Source organism: Battus philenor, unplaced genomic scaffold (genome assembly GCF_028537555.1).
Source record: "Battus philenor isolate CCGP_79_NKW_IND1 unplaced genomic scaffold, ilBatPhil1.0.hap1 SCAF_29, whole genome shotgun sequence".
Classification (NCBI taxonomy): Eukaryota; Metazoa; Arthropoda; class Insecta; order Lepidoptera; family Papilionidae; genus Battus; species Battus philenor.
In genome coordinates this window covers 7,671,269-7,693,171 of record NW_027181692.1, presented here as the reverse complement: position 1 = coordinate 7,693,171, position 21,903 = coordinate 7,671,269, and the positions used below count along the sequence as shown (strand labels likewise).

General features: G+C 38.3%; 1 protein-coding gene across 1 annotated transcript in view; it reads left to right on the top strand.

Moving 5' to 3' along the window:
* LOC137926208 (uncharacterized) overlaps positions 1-21,903 on the top strand; it is a 65,680-nt gene that overhangs the window by 4,029 nt on the left and 39,748 nt on the right. Inside the window, exons 5-11 of the mRNA XM_068769781.1 lie at positions 24-203; positions 2,123-2,218; positions 2,868-2,966; positions 3,497-3,597; positions 4,415-4,501; positions 5,849-5,914; positions 16,230-16,385. Of these exons, the coding sequence (XP_068625882.1) occupies positions 24-203; positions 2,123-2,218; positions 2,868-2,966; positions 3,497-3,597; positions 4,415-4,501; positions 5,849-5,914; positions 16,230-16,385 (785 nt within the window). The remainder of the gene's footprint in view (positions 1-23; positions 204-2,122; positions 2,219-2,867; positions 2,967-3,496; positions 3,598-4,414; positions 4,502-5,848; positions 5,915-16,229; positions 16,386-21,903) is intronic.

The following is a 21,903-nucleotide window of genomic DNA, read 5'->3' as shown; positions in this document are numbered from 1 at the left end:
GATATGTTGATGGTGGTGTGCAGCTGCGCGCGGAGCTGGAGGCGAGCGTGCCGGCGGTGTGCTCGCAGGCGCGCTCGCACGTGCACGCGGACGAGCTGGTGCTGACTTACGGGGCGGGGGCGCTGGCCGAGCGCTTCCTGCGGGCCGCCGCCGCCGCCGCGCGTTACCGCCTCGTGCTGGCAGAGAGCTGCGACGTCGCCGAGGTGAGTGCGTCACACTATACTACCTGTACCGATTGGATCCTGTGAAGGATCTCCTGCGAAACACTGGTAACACGTGCATCTGGCGGTCTTCCACAGATTCCCTTCTATCTCTTTTTTCAACATGCAAATAATACCTTTGAATGAACCACTCCTGGAAGTCCTGAGATCTACGGAATCCTCTGGTCACTTTATTACTTTGCCCGAGTAAATTTTATTACTATGGCTAGGCACATGGAAATCTGTGGTGGTACTCCTTAAGTTTCCCTCCGTCGCGTTTTTCAAAAAACAGGAGCTTATGTTCTCAAAACGTGAAAGAAAGTGTTAATAGAGCAAGGCGTGAACAGCCACGTCGTTCATGTCCTCGAACAACTTTTCCTGATATGGTTCCCAATTATCGCCACAGAGCATAAGACCGGCTATGGAACATCGCACTAAACGAGATGGAATGCGAAGTTTTTACCAGAAATCACTCGTACATACTCTTGGAAGCCTTGGATGGGAACGATTCATTAAATTAATGAAACATCCTTTCGATGTATCTCCAGTTTGAATAATTATTATACACATGAAAGCGTACACAGCCTGTGATGTTCGCAGTGATCAGAAAAAAGAGTGACGCAGGAGAAAGGATGAAGAACCTTCACTATATCGGATACACACTAAATATTTTATACGTTCGGATACATTAATAAATATTTTGTATGTTCGGATACATTTATTAAATATTTCATACGTTCGGATACATATATTAAATATTTTATACGTTCGGATACATGTATTAAATATTTTAAACGTCGGGATACATTTATTAAATGTTTCATACGTTCGGATACATGTATTAAATGTTTTAAACGTTCGGATACATTCATTAAATGTTTTATACGTTCGGATACATTTATTAAATGTTTTATACGTTCGGATACATTCATTAAATATTTTATACGTTCGGATACATATATTAAATGTTTTAAACGTCCGGATACATATATTAAATGTTTTATACGTTCGGATACATTTATTAAGTATGTTATGCGTTCGGATACATTTATTAAATATTTTAAACGTCCGGATACATATATTAAATGTTTTATACGTTCGGATACATTTATTAAATATTTTATACGTTCGGATACATGTATTAAATATTTTATACGTTCGGATACATGTATTAAATATTTTACGCGTTCGGATACACTTATTAAATCTCTGACATGTAAAGTTAGACTATAATAAACATCGCAGATAGCGGTTTTTGTGGTCAGTTGAGTACTTTCTGTGCTATCAGATCTATATTCTTAGTCTATCCAAGACGTCAGGCGTGACATCTGATGTAGGTTTTTTTTAATTTCTTAGTTCGTGGATTCCAGATCCACAGGCCTTGAGTTCAACAAACAACGTGTTATGTCGAGACTTAATTGATTGATAAACCATATTATTGTATTAATAATATTATATAGGAGATAAATATGCGTGGAATTAGTATCATGAATTTTGCGTGACAAATAGATGATTTATAAAAGAAAAAATTGTAAAATCGCCTTCCCTGCCGAATTAAATGATGTCTTTTTATTCTTATTTTTACTTTACCTTATTTATTTAAAAAAGAAAAAAAGAATACTCCGCCTATCTCCGCCACTAAGGTGTATTGGAACTCGTAGATTGCTTATATTTAAGAATCGAATAGAAATGATAACGGCGATTGTCATTTTATTCGGTAAGGGCGGTGAAGTAGCGTAAGTAAGTTTCTTGTCAAGTTTTTGTCTCTAGAATCAACGCTACGAACTCAGCAGTAATTTGTATAAATACATATTTAAATGTACCTTATATGTGTTGAGTTTTTGAAAGTGCTTAGCGAAGTATATTTGAAAGAAACTATGTTTGTTTAATGTTCTATATTGTACAGTGTTGTGTGTCCACAGAGCCAGGCCATGGCGGCGCGGCTGAGCGCGGTGGGCGTGCGCGTGACGCTGGTGAGCGCAGCCGCCGCCACGGCGCTCATGTCACGCGTCAACAAGGTACGCCTTTGGACTTGATCCTTTCCATTTCGTTAGTGAAATTCGTAAGGAGATCCGGAGAACCAAAACCGAGGATGTAGTTCGAAGATTTGCTTTGAAGTGAAACTTTGGTTAATAATATTTCAAAAATAATACAAGCAACTTAAACGACAACATATACACACAAAAAAATCAGCAAGGAAACCCGAGTGGCGAAGTAGTCTCGCTGGGCTGAGCAGTTGCGGCAACTACCGAATATCGTGATCTGATTGTATTCAGCTACACCTCCAGTCAATGCAGCTTGTTACATGCCATATTTTTAACGTGTGATGTGATAATATGACTTTCTCACAATGGATGTAAGTATAATTTCAATTGTTTGTACAGTTCTGTTCTAACAAGAAACCCCTACACGTGAAGTTGGGTACGATCAGCTAGATCAGACATCGTCACGATGTAATATTCCGATTCTAGGGCCCCCGAGGGGGGGGGGGGGAGTTCATCTAGTATCATTATTGGCATTTCGAAAAACATTAGCACTGACACCTTACATATTTTCTGCCGATTGGCACTCGCTGCAACTGGCTTGCGCTGTTCGTATCCAGCGAATCCCGGCGACCATGCCGTGCCTAATGGGGGGTAAACCTACCTAAATATGGTGTATATGCAGGTGGTGCTGTCTGTGACGGCGGCGCTGCCAGGCGGTGCAGCGCTGGCGCGTGCCGGCTCGCACGCCGTCACCCTCGCAGCGCACCACTACAGCGTGCCGGTAAGACCAACCTTTCTCACAGCTCCCCTCCACAACCACTCCCACAATTCACGAAACCCAACGGAATATCTATCTCTATGCCTGAATACCCTCATTAGTGGAATGTGTGAAAGGCTTTTACGGGCGATCACTTCATGAAGCTTCCGTTTAAGTGATCTAAGTATTTGGCGACTGGTGAAACTTTTTTTTGAAGTTTAAAAAAAAAAAATGAAATGAACACTTTTTTCGTAATCCTTTCGTCGTCTTTCTCACCATAATACTACATGTTTACATTTTGTTCTGTTTTTCTGCTTTATTTTTACATTTACATTCTTTTATAATTTTATTTTTCTATAGATTTATCACAGATTAAAGTTTAGATACATTTTTTAACGCATATCAACTTAAACCTATAAGGGTTCATATTATAACTATGTAATTAAAAAAATACATATTTCCAGTGAGTTTATTTACCTAGTTCTTCTCAAGTCTGGGGCAGTTCAAACAGGTGGTGGAGTCAAGTGAGCCATTTAAATGTCACTTGTTTTCAGGTGCTGGCACTGGCGCCGCTGCACAAGCTGTCGCCGTTGCACGCGTGCGAACAACACCACTTCAACGGACTGGCCTCCGCCCATGCAGCGATACCTTACCAGTGAGTGTGTGTCTTGGTTTCCATTCGGAACATTCAACACTGTACCATGCATAATATAAACTGTCGGAATATATATCACAAGGGACGTCAACCCCTGATCATGCTAGACAGAAGCGTAGCGGGAATTTCTTCCATTTCTTCTTTCTAACACCTTCCGAAATGGTAGTCGTGATATTAGCTAGGCAATAGCAACTGACCAAGCCGTGGATCAGCACTCTGGTGCCTTATGGGCATCTGTGCAATCTGGGCCTTTGATCTTAATCATCTCCTGGAGCATCAGCCCAAACTAGGAGTCTGCAACCGAGCTGAAACAACTCAGGGAATGTTCCAGCTTAGGTCTTTCGTTAGGTACCTTCAAAGAACCTCTGTCTCAGGATCTGCAAATGCTGCTTGAATAGCAGTGTAAGGTAGGTCAGTGTGAACAAAGCTTTCCCATGGGTTAAGCGTTTTAATAAAACAATGCAAAAGTAACTGTGTATTTCGTACCAAATTACTGGTTTTAGTTGGTTGAATAGGTACATCTATGTAGTGCACTGAGGAGTTTGACCTTCGTCGATAACCTCTGAGTGTCATTGAGTTTATGAAATATGTCAGCCTGTTCGTCTTTGTTGACGATGCCCCATTTTGGACCCTCTCACGACATTATAGGAACAGATCTGATGAGTAATCATCTTATGGGTAAATAATGGTATGAAACAATTATTTGAAATCAGCGCCATCTAGGATGCGGTATGAGTACTAACTTTGAAGTACCTATTCAGTAATTATGAGTGTTTGAATAAAAAAGTGTAAGATGAAGGCGGAGTGTGTTCAACAGGAGCGGCGAGAGCGCGCTGGCGCACGTAGTGGCGCCGCGCTACGACTTCGTGCCGCCCAACCACATCACCTTATTCATCACCAATCTGTTAGTACATATATCTTTATTATTTTACACTACTAGCATTATTGGATGTGCCAACAGGTAATGGACCTGTTTACTGTATGTCTCCCTCCATCATCTCTGACAGCAGTACCCTACGAGCAGGTGATGGATTTGTAAGAATCACCTCTCCTCACTTATCCTAGGTCACCAAGAATGCAATATCGATTTAATTTTCGCTCGAGATAAAGCTGAAATCCACGGTAAAGTAAGTAAAGTTATGGGCACACTCATTTCCAGTCAGAAAAAGGACTAATTATGGCTACTTCCGCACATGCAGTCGTAGTCGTGCAATAAAGTGCACCGCCCGCCAGTCCGCTGATAAATGCGCATGCGACAAACAATGCGAATTCCACAACTACCACCGTTAAATTACTCAACACGTGTTTCACCCCTCCACAGGGCATCTTCAGGAGTTATGTTACACCGATTAGTGCCAAACAAAGAGTTTCAGACTTTATTGCACGACTACGACTGCATGTGCGGAAGTAGCTATATATTGGTCCTTTTCTTACTTAGGATGGACTTCCGCAAAATAACGCCTGATTCCATTAAATACTCATTTCCAGATTCTTATCACATGATCTAGCCCAAACCGTTCTTGCTAAGCAAGCACCATGCGGCACGATCGTGTCTGACATCTGGAATTAACCGCTCATGCAGGCTGGCTGCTGATCCGCCTATTACTCCAGTCCAAACAACCGAACCATTAGTTCCAGGTGTAAACCGACTAAAGCCAAGTGTCTCGTCATACAGAAATATCTTTAGGAGAGAAAAAATAATAATTGTAAATAAAAAACATTTGGTTATACAATGTTGTGTGCCTTTTCATCTGCCGTACATATATCTTTCCATAGTTTTACTATAAGAGCGATTGTAAGGTGCTTGCAACTAGTGGCTTTTCATGATTTTGAAGACCGTGATGTCAATATTATATTATATGTTTAACTATTTAATGTAATCTGGCTTTACCTTGCGGAAGTCCATCTTAAGTAAGAAAAGGACCAATATTGCTACCATTGACTATGTGTTTGGCACTAATCAGTGTAACATAACTCCTGAATATGCCCGGTGATTTGACGGTGGTAGTTGTGTAATTCGCATTGCTTGCCGCATACGCATTTATCAGCGGGCTGGCGAGCGATGCATTTCATTGCACGACTACCACTGCATGTGCGGAAGTGGCTAAATATTGGTCCTTTACTTACTTAGGATGGACTTCCGCGAGGTAACGCCTGATTACATTAAATATGCTGCTACTCACAGTTGGATTCGGATCGAATGATTTTCAATGTAAAAGCACTAAATAAATTCTTGGTGTTGGTGTTCCAGCGGTGGAAGCTCTCCGTCCTACATGTACCGGCTCCTCTCCGAGCTGTACGACCCCAGCGACTACCAGCTCTAGACAATAAATGCGTTCTATCTCTACACCAGACTTTTATTTACAAAACCAATTATATTCAAAATATGTTTATACAAGTATGCATTTACATGCGATTTTGTACCAGCATACCATTGCCGAGCATAAAACTCGACTACAAGAAAACAAAACGTAAATGAAAATAAAAATATAAATATTAAAGTCAATTATCTGTATCGTTGGAAAAATAAATAAAAAGTAAATATATAAGAAAAACTTATGAATAAATGCTGCAAAATAAATTCAATGTAATTAGTAATATAGACGAGAAAAGAAGATCAGAACGCGAAGAATAAAAGAGTTTGCTGGATATAAGAGGAGAAAGAGAAATAAAAAAAAATTACACCCTCCTTGTAACGTCCCTACCGAGAAATGTCAACCACAGACTTAACAGATGCTCTAATTAAAATGAAATTAAACAATATTTAATATCTAAATTATAAATCAACTAACAACTAGAATGCTATAAGATTTATTTAATAATATACATTTAGTTTTATATTTAAATCTAAGAAAAGGTAGATCTAAGATATGTTGTGGAACTTTATTATAAGCATACACTCAGACATATGAATGTTTTGTTAACTTTTTATGTGAATATCGAAGGTCTACAAAGTTTAAAGACAAAAACTACTCTACCTCTCCTAGTGTTATTGATTATTATGCTGTGATCAAATGATTTGGTGAAATTGTCATTTAAAACTTCTGACATTAGGAAAGCAGGTAAAGTTTTATCTAGATCGATTAGCTTATCAATAACATTAGTCAAGAGTCAGTTTGTGAAAAGCTGGAACATCATTTGTCTGAACCTATTTGAAAAGATGTTTTAGTGCCTAAATTGACGAATTGACGACCTTTTTACTGAAAACTTGACAAAAATCGTTCCGTAACCACTACATTCGCATGTTAGGCTCCGTACGACTTCTGGGTATACAGCAAACTTAAAATGCCAATGCGGGGAAGCCGATTAGATATGATTTACGAAATAAAAACTGAATAAAAGAAGATTTGAATAAAGCGATGGCAATAGTGCGTTTTATAACAGAGATACAGACAGATAAAGTATATTTTATAAATAAATTCAGTTCACATTTTGATCACAGTGTTACATCGATGGCGGGAAAGTGAAAGCGGTTTCAACAAAATCGTAATGTTGGTACAAAAACGGGCGCCATTTTGAAAGTTCTGTACTGATTAAAAATGATTATCTTTTATTTCGAATTAACAAATTGGTTGTTCAACAGGTTTTGTCGCTATTAAGCGGTTTTACGAAATCCTATGTATGAAAAATATTATTTAATAAAAATGTATTGTTTAAAAGTTTTCCCGCTCTTTGTGACCGTTTATTTTATAAAATCAAACATGATCTCATCTCATGTTCGCGCCAGAATTATTATTGAAAACTTGACTATTAATATTAACTTATAGAAATAGTTGGAGCACAATTTTATCTCCTTATCTACTATGAATAAACGATAAATACAACATTGTGGCTTTTTATCCTGTTATTAACTATGAAACTTTAGAACCGCAAATGACGCAGCGAAAGATATTTTTCATCTAACCACGGGAGACTTGACGGGATTCTACGTTGACTTGACAAAAAATGGGGGTTGACATTTCGAAAACATGGTCCTCAAAAATGTATTTCCTTTCAATAGTGAAGAACTAAAATGAAATCAAGAAAAGTTCTCAAAGTCGAGCGAATCTTTCGTTGTCTGTTAAAAAAACGACTATTTTGGCGCCACTTAGGTATACTGACCAAAATATGAAAGTTTAAGTGGCCGCTACATAATTACCGCTATCAAGATAACGTTCTAGATATTGGTACGTTTTTGAAAATTGAAAATATATTTAAAGTTTATTAAGATTTTTATATTTATTGAAATGAAAAATCACTGCGAGGTCGAATGAGAAACGAGAAGGTCCGCAGAGGAACCAAAGAACACAACTCTGCACTCTGCAGCACTGAATGCCTGGCCTAAAGCCACCTGCGACCGCCTACCCTATTATCGCTCTTTTTCAGCTTGACGTTTATAGGACACTATTATCTGTGCAAGTGACAGTTAAATTTTTAATCTATGGTGATGTAACTTCTTGTTTGTGTGTTGTAAAATAAAAATGGCGAACGATCGTTTATTTCAAATAATGCTTATTTCATATTTTCCATATTAATCTAACATTATCTATTATGTAAACATTGCTATCCTAAAAGATAAGGCGGTGAACATACTTGAACAGACTGAACGTAATCGCTGTTCGTTACTTTCGATTATTTTTTACCTGTTTATGGTCACAAGGGGTCGATAGAGTTTTCAAACAATTTACTAGTTATTCAAGTCTGTTGGCGAGCGTGTGGAATGTATAAACGGATAAAATAAATCAAATGGTGGTGGTGATTTAATTATAATTTTATAAAACTACGTTACAATAGACTGTCAGAACAAAATGAACAATCAAAACCGCATCGCGACACAAAGTGTCAAAATAAAAATTATAAAAAAAAAACAATTAAAAATGCAAGGAGGTCCTATTTGCCCCAGTCGGCAGCAAAGTCGAGGTCATAAAGCTAGATCCTTCCAATCTTGGTTAGCAACGAACTTTCGGGACTTCATCAGAGATAAAAACTGGCCATCATCTAGTCCTGATATTAATCCACTGGGTTATGAAAGAGCACGTGCTGCCATTAACTGGCTTCAACGTTTAAATGTCTATATTGCAGTCAATGGAGACCATTTCAAATGGTCTTTATATGTTTTTATTGATTTTATATTAATGTATTAAACCAACACACTGTTAGAACAATAAATTATACCTACAATAAAAAAACGTTGTTAAACGGTTTTATTTAGTTCGACCCATACGGAATTTATTTGGATCAAAATTAGAAATTGAAATTTAAGCACTTTCCCGTTGTCAGATTGATGTGAAATTTGGTACACACATTTAATTTAGATGACAATACAATATAACAAAATCAATAACATTATAAATCTAAGATGGCCGCCGATACAAAATGGCGAATTACATATTTTTCCTTAACCTCCTCATAATGGGTATCAAATGAAAGGGCTACACTAGTAAAACACGATGATTATGTCAAAATTTAAAATTCAAAATGGACGCCGTTTCAATATGGCGGACTAGGTATATATTTTTCCACAACCACCACAATATGGGTATCAAAAAACCGTTTAATTTAAAAGTTTTTTAAATGTATTTATTTTTCTTTGTAGCAATGTTTATTGTGAGACTTGATACTTATTGAAGTAAGCGTGAACGCACGCAAGTGACGCAAGTCGTGACGCACTTGCCAACTGACTTTTTTTTCATCTGGTCACAAAGTAGGCTAAATACACTTTCCCCCAAATCGACAGATGTCAAATAAGCCCATCCAAAGCTTACACTGATATCTTGAAAATTAATTTTATAAGGACATTGAGTGTAGGCATATTTTCATCATTTTCATTAGTCTCAATTCGAGCCTTATTTGAAACCATGAGATCTGTAGACGTGAGGTAACCAATATAACTGAAGCGAAACAATATTTATTTCACTTCAGGTCTTATTGGCAAACTAACAGTCCCTCAATAAGCTATAAAGAAGGCTATGAGAGATCCGTAGATAAGACGAAACCAATATAACCAAGACGTAACAATATTGTTCTCACTCTGGGTCTTATTGGCAAGCTAACAATCCCTCAATAAGCAATGAAGAAGGCTATGAAAGATCCGTAGACGAGACGTAATAGATATCACCAAAACGTTACAATATTGTTCTCACCTGAGGTCTTATTGGCAAGCTAACAGTCCCTCAATGAGCTATAGAGGAGGCTATGAGAGATCCGTAAACAAGACGTGACCAATATAGAACAGCAGATTTAAGGTATTGGAGTGGAGACCACGGACCCGTTTGGGGCAGTTAAGAATGTTCTTAAACTCCTCTGTCCCTAGAAAGAATTCGGGCAGCCAATTACCCTCACTAGGCCTTATTGGCAAACACACAGTAGCTTAACAAACCATGAAGAGAGATATGTTACGGATTTCGTTAAGAGATCAAATTATTTTGGGTCTCCCGTTTGGAGACCTTTTGTTTACGTCTATCTTTGGCGGACAAGGGTCTTTTTAATTCTTTTTGTTTAATGATTAATTCACTAAATATTTAATGGAATCGGGCGTTATATTGCGGAAGTCCATCCTAAGTAAGAAAATGACTAATATTTAGCCACATCCGCACATGCAGTCGTAGTTGTGCAACAAAGTGCACCGCCCGCCAGCCCGCTGATAAATACGCATGTGGCAAACAATGCCTCTGTCAAGACTCTGTCAAGAAGTAGACTCTGTGTTTGGCACTAATCGGTGTAACATAACTCCTGAAGATGTCTCGTAGAGGAGTGAAACACGTGTTGAGTGATTTAACGGTGGTATTTGTGTAATTCGCATTGTTTGTCGCATGCGCATTTATCAGCGGGCTGGCGGGCGGTGCACTTTGTTGCACGACTACTGCTACATAGCGGAAGTAGCTATATATTAGTCCTTTTCTTACCGATTATTTCACTAATTTTAATTTTCTTTCTCTTCTATCCCCCACAGAGTCATTCGTCATTTATATTTCCTCACAATATCTTATATTCCTCTAGTTTATTTCTTCTACACATCGCCTTTCTTACTTCCGATTGGTTACGTTTTTATATGACAGTATTAATTTATTGTTTTATCTATAGCAATTTTCCTCCTTGTTGTCTATCCTATTCGATCTATTTAGTCCTTTACATTTTTTTTTATTTTCTAGTTCCTAATTATACTATTTCCATTTTAAAATTGTTCCAGCCGATCGTTCTAACCTATGTTTTACTATTTTTAAATACAGTTTTCATAACCTAACTGCAGAACTTAAAGAACGGGGGGGTCATTGATTTAAGACTAGCCCCCCGTTCACAGGAAACCAGGAAAAAGTTACTAAAAGTAAAAGGCATTTCACACATACAAACTTCATTCCTCTTTTCAGCCGATGGAGGCTCACTGCACGGTATAGGTCTCTCCCCAAAGATCGCAAAGATGACTGGTCTTACTCTGCACGCGTGCAGCGACTATTACTCTCTAGGTAATCTTGAGCCTTTTCACGACAAGTGATCAAGTTTCGGATCCATATATTGTCATCGGCAACACATATCAGTCAAAAACATTCGTCTTCATCTACTGTATTAAAAACAAAATCGGAGCCAGACGGGCTATATGATTGAAAACAAATAGATAAATGGTCAAAGAACATAACGGAGTATCCAAAAGTCAATTGCCGGGTGACTTTAAACCTTCTTGAGATCCGACATAAGTGACAAACTTTATTAACAAAAAAATATAATAGCAGTGTAACTTTTTTTATTTAATGAAATCAGGCGTTACCTCGCGGAAGTCCATCCTAAGTAAGAAAAGGACCAATATTTAGCCACTTCCGCAAATGCAATGGTAGTCGTGCAATGAAATGCACCGCCCGCCAGCCCGCTCATAAATGCGTATGCGGCAAACAATGCGAATCACACAACCGCCACCGCCAAATTATTCAACACGTGTTTCATCCCTCCACGGGGCATCTTTAGGAGTTATGTTACACCGATTAGTGCCAAACACAGAGACTGACTCACACAGAGACTCAGTTATATTTTATTGCACGACTACCACTGCATGTGCGGAAGTGGCTAAATATTGGTCCTTTTCTTACTTAGCAGTGTAACTGTTTGTTTTAGATTGTGATAAATCAAGTTCTGGAATAAAGCTGGAACTTTAGAGCAGAAGCTGGCGACCGGTGAGCGTAACGTAATACAACCTGGGTACCAGATGACAGATGTTGACAGATGGCGTTGCATAGGTAGGAAATGCAGTACGCAGGCCGCTTTTCACCGATCTTATTGAAAGTCTATGGAGGAGGCCTAAGCCCAGCTGTGGATGTCCTACGGCCGAAATGACGATGATAAAAGTTGGGAATCAATTAAAAGATAATATATGATGAAATTCATTTATTCAAAATTGGAACTATAAACAGAACTTTTATTGACAGACAATTTTTTTTTTCATCTATTTTATTTTTGTCTCTACTCTACTTCGTTGTGTTATATTCGTGAAGAAGAATTAGGAAGAAACTCCACATCAACACATGTATTAATAAAGTTTAACACAAATGTATGGATACAAGGGTCAAACTGAAAGTTCTAAGAAAATCAAAAACTAAGCATTCTAGCAAGTTATTAGTTTTATTATAACTTTTCAAAATAGCGTCCATTTACATCAATACATCGCTGCATTCGATGGAACCATTGAGAAAAGCACCTTGCCCACTCGGCCTTAGGGGTCTCTTCGACGGCGTTTTGAAACGCAGTCACTGCTTCTTCGGCGTCCATAAAATGTTTTCCTCGAAGTTTTTCTTTTATTTTCGGGAATAATTAAAAATCGCAGGGTGCGAGGTCGGGGCTATACGGCGGGTGACCCAGTAATTCCACGTCTGAGGTCGCCAAATAGTCGATCGTTTGCCTGGCGGTGTGCGACGAGGCATTGTCGTGATGAAGGAGGATCCTGCTGCGAGGTCGTTTCTCTCGAACTTTTTCCAAGACAAGTGGCAAACAGTTGTTAGTGTACCACTCTGCATTAACCGTTTTCTGATCCTCTAAGACAACTGTCGCGTAATGACCTGTCTTTCCGAAGAACGAGGCCACCATCTTTTTTCCAACACTTCGACCTCTCTTCACTTTAGTTGGCAACTCTTCGAAAGGAAACACCCACTGAGCAGACTGTCTTTTGGTTTCCGGATCATAACAGTAAATCCAGCTTTCGTCACCCGTTAGTATGTCGAACACAGCATTTGAGTCACCTCCGTTAAATTTTTGGATCATTTCTCGGCACCAATCAACACGGCGGAGTTTTTGAGCCTCGGTCAAATTATGCGGTATCCAGCGGGCACAAAGCTTCCTGACCGCTAAATGTTCATGGAGGATTTTGTGCACTTGACTCATACCTATGCCTAGACTTGTCCGAATCTGCTGATAGGTCACTCTTTTGTCAGTCTCTATCATACGCCGCACAACACTGATATTGTCTTCAGTCGTCGCTGTAGAAGGCCGTCCCTCACGCAAATCATCGGTGAGATTAGTTCGACCACGTTTGAATTCATTAAACCAGTTGTAAACTGTGGCACGAGATGGGGCTTCATCGTGAAAAGCCAATCGAAGTCTATCATAACTTTCTTGTTGACTTATATGACATCGAAAGTCATAAAAAATCATTGCACGAAAATTTTCTCGGCTTAAATTCATTCTGACGTGCACAGACAATTTTCAATTTGCCGCCAAATCGTAAAACAAATGACAAATGAATGAAATGTAATATTATTGGTAAAGAGTTCTATTTTCAAAATTTAAACTTATTTTTTTAATATAATTCTTTTAAGTTGCCAGTTCTAAAAACTTTCAGTTTGGCCCTCGTATACACTATCAGATATAAGCTGAATGAAATCAAAACAATCTGGTGACATCGCTGCCAAGGATTCTTGTATATAATGGAAGCGTTATTTTGTGGAAGTTCATTCTAAGTAAGAAAAGAACCAATATTTAGCCACTTCCGCGCATACAGTGGTAGTCGTGCAACAAAGTGCACCGCCCGCTAGCCCGCTGATAAATGCGCATGCGGCAAACCATGCGCATGCGACAAACCATGCGAATTACACAACTACCACCGTTAAATCACTCAACACGTGTTTCACCCCTCCACGGGGCATCTTCAGGAGTTATCCTCCTGAAGATCCTACCTGCATATTGGTCTTTTTCTTGCTAAAGATTCTTGTCGTTTAAATATTCGTTTATTGAATAAAGTAATAAAGTCTCAACTTTTCCGTCAATTTATTTTTAATACGCGTTTTGAATTTTCCAAATGGTAGTCCAATAACGTTGTGCGGAATTATTTTAAAGAATCTCATTCCATCTGTTATTAATAAATAAGAATCTGGTAGAGCCAGTTTTCCACGGTGCTTTGTAAATACACAATGTACGTTCGCTAGATTTTGAATTTATAATTATTATTGTGAATGTACAAAATGTTATCATAAATATATTGTGAGGCCACTGGAAGAGTATTGACTTCTTAAAGCCGCTTTCTCAAGGAGATTCGCGGCCCTAAGCCGTAAATATGCTTTAAAACCGTATTCATGACTTTTTTTTAGTGATCGCAAAAAAAAAACAACTGTAGAGTTTTTCGTGGGCTATTCTCAGATCACGACGCGATTGAAAACCTCGCAGCGCCATTTTGAAGGATGTACTTACATAAGAGCTAAGTTTGATTTTATTTTATATCGAATTCAAAGTCAGTGATACAAATTAGACAGTGATATTAACATTTGAAGAAATGTTCTGGTCAAAATCATAATAGAATCTATAATTTATAGCCTGTGTGAAGTTAGAGATTTTTTTCTCCAATTTCTTCAAGTCAAGAATATCTATAAAATCTATAATTAATATATAAATTTTGCATTTTAGCCAATGACAGGTTCAAACTAAGGCATTCTGTAATAAAAAAAAACCTAACTTGTAGAGAAATAGTAGTTCAGAATACATGTGTTTTTGCGTGTGTGTCTGTCATTATAGATGGGTGAAATAAATTAAAAAAGTAACAGACAATATAATTTTTCTATTTTCTTCTCTTTTAGTTATTTAAAAAAAAAACAATACTGTTCGACAATTTTTAATTTAAATTTCTTCATATCTTTTTCCTTTATCCAGTTACTCTTCGTCAAAAGGCTTCGCGACCCACAGACTTTAATCTGTATTCTCGTGATTAAATAAAAAATAGGCAAAATCACAGATAATTTGTTATCTGTAGAAATAATAGTACTTCCAATTAAAATAGATGACCTCTCTTGTATTTAATGATTATGAATAATTTCAAGCACCAACTGCAACTTTGCTTATTCTTAGTGGCCAGGCGATTGGGTTTGAGAAGTTCACTTTCTCTTTGCCCCAATGGTAAACCGGAATAAAAGTCAGGGTCCATAGAAAGGTCGTAAGACGGTAATGCGAGTTTGATAGATGCAATGAAGGTATAACGAATTATCTCGCGTTATTTGTAACAATACAGCATCTATCGCAGTTTTTCGTTTGCCCTCTGAAATCATCTGATTACAGATATCCGTAGCCCAGAAACAGAACACACGCCATAAGGTTAAGTTTGGGGTGGCCACGATCAAAGTGCAAATGTCGCGACGAGCGAGTGTCGGACGGGTTCGCGGATGATTTGCATTTCGGCGCTCGCTTACGTGACGACGGAGCGGATTTGGTGAAAGCGAACCGAAGAACAATCTGCGACCAGCCCAAAACTTGTCTCCCCACAGCCCGCAGCGACGGGCCCGAGTGACGTGCGACTTGCGGCTAGCTTCGCGCCGGTCAACATGCGTCATGTTGGCTGCATTATAATAACAATGGGCGGGGCTCTTTGCCGATACAGCGCTGCGGCGCTTCAAGTATTAGACGCGTTGTGGCAGTAGCTCTGTATGCTAGAAAATGCAAGGCGATTTCCGCTTGAATGTAGGCAAAGACTAGTTGTGTAAAGTTTTTTTGTATTAAGCTTACGTATCGCGCAGCGGGCGGGCGCCGCGTCTCGCCATATTTGTTAGATTTTCTGCGATTTAAGCAAGTTTTGGGGCTCGGAGTACCCGGGAGTCGTGTCAGGAGACCGACAGCCCCATGTCCGGTGTTTTAGTGACCGAGTGGAGTTGTGCGCTGGTGCGTTACGGCAACGGTGAAATTATCTCCTGATTCACATTAATTATGTGACGAACGATCCCGAGCGCGCGGTGACGCCTCGCTATTATTACGTTGCATTCTACAAATACTTGACGTGTAGCTTTAAATTTTGTGCAAATGTTCCTTTATACGTAAAATCAATACTTCCTTCGTTATATCCCTAGCGCATTAGTTTTACGATCGCGGGTCTCGGGATCGTGCAATAAGATTCGATTAAAATCGGTCTTCGAGACCTCGTTCTGGTGCAATTAGATAACAGTTAAATAATCATAATTAAATATTGAAGTGAAGTGGTTTGGCGGTCGTTTTCGAAAGCGGCGCTCGTTCTGTGCGCGAGAGGGCGCGCGCGTGCGTTTCGTCCGCGCTAACTTCGCGGCGGGACAGTCGCCTTCAAAACATTATAAGTGAAACTCCGTAGCCAAAGAATTGGCGAGTTTCACGGGTGTCGGGCACGGGATTGTGTTAGCTAACAGTGTCTGTGTGATCTGGTGTGCGTTTGTGCCGGTGTAGAGGTGGGAGGCCACCGCCGTGGTGTCGGAGCGGATCGATACGAGTTGGAATGGCGCAGCGAGCATGAGTCAGGGGGGTTCGAGGAGGCCGTTTCCGCGCGGCGGCCCGCGCTGCTACCCGCGCTACAAGGACTACTGGGACTACGAGCAAAACTACAGGTGAGGCTGCGGAGGTCGGGCCGCACGTGACGGAGGCTGCGCGCGCGACACTAGACCTTATCGCGGACCTTAATTACCGCTTTGTTTATCAATAACTGCGCGCCTCGGCCAACTGGCGCGCGGAAGGGGCCCTCGCCCGCATAACTAATTTGTTTTGCAACTGCACCGAGATATCTCGGCCCGTGATATTGTTTATTGTACACGAGATGTTTGCCCTGACGCTTTGATTGCTCACACGGAGCGCCCGCGACGCAATTCTCGGCAATTATCAGATAAAATTAACTGCATAAGTCACATACTTGTAGGCTTTATTCTTTATTTTACTTGTATTATTTATTCTGCATTCAACACGAGAATGTAGTTTAAACAACTGGTGACAAGTTATTTGCCAGCTTTAAAGTAATGTGAACCTTTTGGCAGGGGATCTGTGGGCTTATTTCTAAGAAGTATACATACTGATTATGCATCAATAGTGTGAATCATAAAAGGAATGTAAATGTTGGCAATGCTTACCTTAACAGGCACAACTGCTTTTGAAAGATGAGTAAATGTAAAACCATTAAAATTGTAACCTTGCAATATACTCATTACACTATATTAAATACACTGATGAATCAATTTTGTCATCATTTAACCTATGGATCGCCTGATTCGGTCTGATATTTCCATGAGGACAAATGTCTGGCACAATGGCTTATGGCACTCTGGCCTCTTTCTCTATATATTAGATCTAGGTGGACCAACATAGTTAAAGTTAGGCGAAGTTGCCAGATGTGTCCAGTACAAAACCATTTATGATAGCAACATTTGATTTGATGATATATATTCAAAAATTCCCATATCTTTTAATTGATCATAAATAGGTTGATTTTCCTATTTCCTGGCATGATATTGGAAATTGATCCATATACTTCTACTGGTATTATTGCCAACTTTGGCAGAAGTGCTGTAGTTATGACATAATCTATGTCTAACAATTTAAATGTCTTTGATGCAGTTGAAATTGGAATGTATTTTTAATGCTACCAGGATACAGGATATACTTAGTTGTATATTATGTTAATATGTTATTTTGTTGCCAGAAGTTAGAAGCCATGTGTAAAATCAAAATTGTTTATTAACATTTATAAAGTTAGATGTTTGATTAAAATGTCAACATGGGGGTACAAGTGCAATGTAAATCTAGGACTAAATGAACATGTAACTTATCAGCTTGTGGGCTTTTCAATAATTGGCATTAAATACATCACTTTCCAAGTATATTTTGATCATTATGTGACTAAATTGGAAAGGCCAAATTATGTTTAAATACCTTCAGTTATGTGTCTAATTCCAGATAAGCTATCAAAGGAGCAATAGGCTGCAACAAATACAATGTATACAGTGGGTGTTAAAGTTAGTTGGACTATATCCGCAAGTCTTCATAAAAGGTTGTTCTCTAGCCATGGTTTTAGAGGAATAAAATGTCCAGAAATATATTATTGGTAACTTCCATGATACACCTCCGTAACCCACTGTAGCAACGAGATGTGAAATGTTTTTGTCTTAATCATACCTGGCTTAGTACAATCAGATAGCTATTAGTAATGCAGAAAATGTGATATCATAGGAGATGCAACCCTGCATGGAGCATATGCTTAGAAAGCATTTCTGGTTTGGTGGTGATGAGGATTATAGCAACAGCATTTTGAATTCATGGCTCTCAGATGAACAATGACTCAAGTTATTGATTGACCTATGGTACAACTTAGTCATACTTGGATCAAACCCATTTACACTCAGACTTTAAAAATATATAGTTTTTACTTCAAGTTATTTGGACTGAACATGCAGTGATGTGTCAGGTGTTTGTAAAACAATCTCTAGTTATAATTATTGTATATAATGTAAAGTTGATTATGAATTGTTTTCTCTTTCTCCCTTCCAAACCTGTCAAATTGAAAATACTAATAAAGCAACAAGTTTAGTCAAAATGGAATTCTACCCGAGCCTGATTTTTTTTAAAATATGAACTAATGTGGGGTCTCACCTTATAGTGCTTGAATTTGTATTATCCTGGCAAATATGGAATAATTGGTGATAAAATGTGACTTGTACTCTGACCAAGTATTAATACATGGACTTGTTATATCCCAACCCCTCAACTAACAATGGATGGATGAGCTTTGTCGCATCTTGGCCTCCCACCTGATAACTGATGCTTGAGTTTGTCGAGTCCTGGCACTTGCATAATAATTGGTGCTTGAAGGTGTCTCACCTATGAATTGATGCTAGAATTTGACATGTCCTGACTCCGCACCAAGTATTGATGCATGACTTTGTAATATCTGGACCCCTCATCTAATAATCAATGCATGGGTTTGGACTCTCACCTGATGATTAATGTATAAGTTTGTCATGTCCTGGCTTCTCACCTAATAGTTGATATCTTGAATTTTAAACCAGCTAAAGACAATAGCCCAGAGACACCCATAACTGTGTCCACTGCCATAGGAATCATTCAGCAAGTAAATGTGATGCGGTTGTGTAACATGCATTCATGCAAATAAGGTTGTGAGAGAATTGTGAAAGTTGCAGTGTGGGTTGCATTAAATTTATACTGCTTTTTAATGTCATTTTTTCAATCCTGTCTTACTATAGAAATTTTAGATTTCAGAGATAATTATCAGAAATTTTGCTACAATAATCCTGAACATTTTATTTATTGTTTAGATTGTTTATATTGAACATTTTTGTATGTCAACTATATACAAATTCAGTTCAACTATAAACAATTCTATACACATCTTGATGTGAGAAGAGACCACAGCTAACTTTGAAGGGGATTTTTTGTGATGATTTTAAAAATATCCTTAACACAGTGATCAGGGGTGTTTTGAAAGAATGATGTAAGAATTTTTAACTAATTGAAAATATTTGAAGTAGTTAATATAAATTTAAAATGCATGTATTTTTTTGTCTACTTACTTTTATAATATTGTTTATTAATGTGTTAAATTTAACCTAAATATATACACTTAAAGGGCATTGAATTACCTTCAGTTCTGGTGTATTTTTTGCTTGGGCACTTATAGGAACACTACAATTTGAGTGACAGTTTACACTGAAGGTTTCCTCTTGGAGTGTCATAGTAGATACAGTCAATTCATAGAGCTTCAGTCTGAGGAACCTTAGAACTTGGTGATGTTATTTAATAGTGCAAACTGAAGTTTCCAAATGAGCCCTAGAGTATCATCACCATAGTTTCAGCCATAGGACTTCCACTGTTGGACATAGATATCTAATAGGACCGGTTGAAAGCAGTCTGCTTTCAGCGTCTTCCAATGATATTAATGCAATCACCTGTTTGTTCACCTTGTGGCCAAATTGAGATATGGTGAAGGAAAATAGAGGAATGTATCAGTGAAATTGTGATGAAAAAAGAGAGAGTAAAATGATGTTTAAAAACTATGTAACTATTAAGATAAGGGTGAACCAGAGGTTCCTAATATCGGGTCATAAAAAACAAAACAGCTTTAAGATTTAACTTTGCTATCTTCTGGAATGTGATAGTTTATTCCTGATTGAGTCCCGTAGAGAAATCTCAAGCTGACCCATCTCCATGGTTAGTCGAGCGACTTATCTTGCCGAGAGGATCCAGTGACGTGACAGGCCATGTTTCAACACCGCGTGTATTCACTGGCATCACGCTCTGATGAGAGTCATGAAAGAGAAAAAAAATATTGTAAAAAAAAAAGGAAGTGAAGCTGGATTTGTAGGCCATTCGCGTCGTTCGACGGTCACCGTAGCTCAGCGGGCGCGAGTTTAAAAAAAAAAAGGTCGAGCGTCGGCGCAGGTAGCCCCGGGTTCAATGCCCCGGCGCGGGCAGCGGGGCGAAGGGCGCTCCGGCGCGGGTTCGGCGCGACCTCTTTGTTGGATATGAGATTTGCAGCTGCTGCCATCGCAGCGGTTTCGTCGAGTTCTTTGATTTTTCAGTACAAAATATTAATAATTTTTTTATTGAGATAACATTGCGTGCCATCAGGTGGTCGACGATATAGTGAAGGTCGTGGGAAGTGACAGGGTACGGGTAGCGCTTGACCGGTGACCGTGGTGATCATTGTGGGGGGGCGTGTGCCTTGCAGTGGGCGTTTGGTTCGATTTGCTGGAACGATGATGTATGTGTATACATACACACACACACATATATATGTGTGTGTGTGTATATTTATATTACACTAGCAGCGCCTCCTCCAGCATCTACCAAATATAGTTTTATAAAATCGTTAGTTTATGTTTACCAAAAAAAAAAGTTTAAAAATATAATTTTTTTATGATCGCCATTATACAATATTTCCGGCGGAATGTAATAAAAGCCGTTCTTAGATGCCATCTACTCGGTAAAGGGAATATTCCTAACAAATTGTAGGTCTCTAAGCCTTAAGGTTCCAGAGGTATCGTGATGAGTTTGTACGTGTGCGAAAATCATACACATACACACACATACACATGTGTGTATAATATAAATTTATATTCATATAACAGAAACTAAAACCAAATATAGCTCTCCTATGTATGGATCCAATTTCAAATAAAAAGCTACAAAGGTCCTGTTCTGAGAAGGGACGATAAACTCCGTCTTGTGTTTTTGCCATGTTTTTTCTTCATTAATATTGTATCGGAGCTATTGATGCTGTTTTATCTATCTACCTGTATAAATAAATGTTTGTCTGTATGTCCTCTATGAAGTCGCGAACTATACGTTTGATCACGTGATGATCTGCAGTATAGTTGTTGTGCACGGGCCCGCGAAGGTTTCTTAGTCGGTATGACCAATTTTCGACAGATGGCGCCACTGGCATTATATGTCATGTCATATTCGAGTTGTGAGTGACATGAGAATTTATTTAAATTGTGGAAATTCATGTCAGCTTCACGCTATTAAAGTAAATGAAAAATATATAAATATACTACATATTTTTTTTTAAATTACACTCGGACGAAGTTACATATATATACATATATATATATTGCTTTTATTTCATTACGAAGTGTAATGTGAAAATTGTGTTGCGAATTTTACGAAACCTAGATCAAAATTTTAGTACGTATGTGCACTAGGTATTATAATATCACGGTGAATATATATATGTGTGTGTGTAACTTCGTCCGCGTGAAATTAAATCAAAAAAAATATGTATGTACTAAAATTTTGATATAGATTTCGTAAAATTTGCAACACAGTTTTCATATTAAACTTCGTAATGAAATAAAAGTAATATACATATATAAATATACAGATATATATATGTATATATATATATATATTGCTTTAATTTCCGAAACCTAGACCAAAATTTTAGTACGTATGTGCACTAGGTATTATAATATCACGGTGAATATATATATGTGTGTGTGTAACTTCGTCCGCGTGAAATTAAATCAAAAAAAATATGTATGTACTAAAATTTTGATATAGATTTCGTAAAATTTGCAACACAGTTTTCATATTAAACTTCGTAATGAAATAAAAGTAATA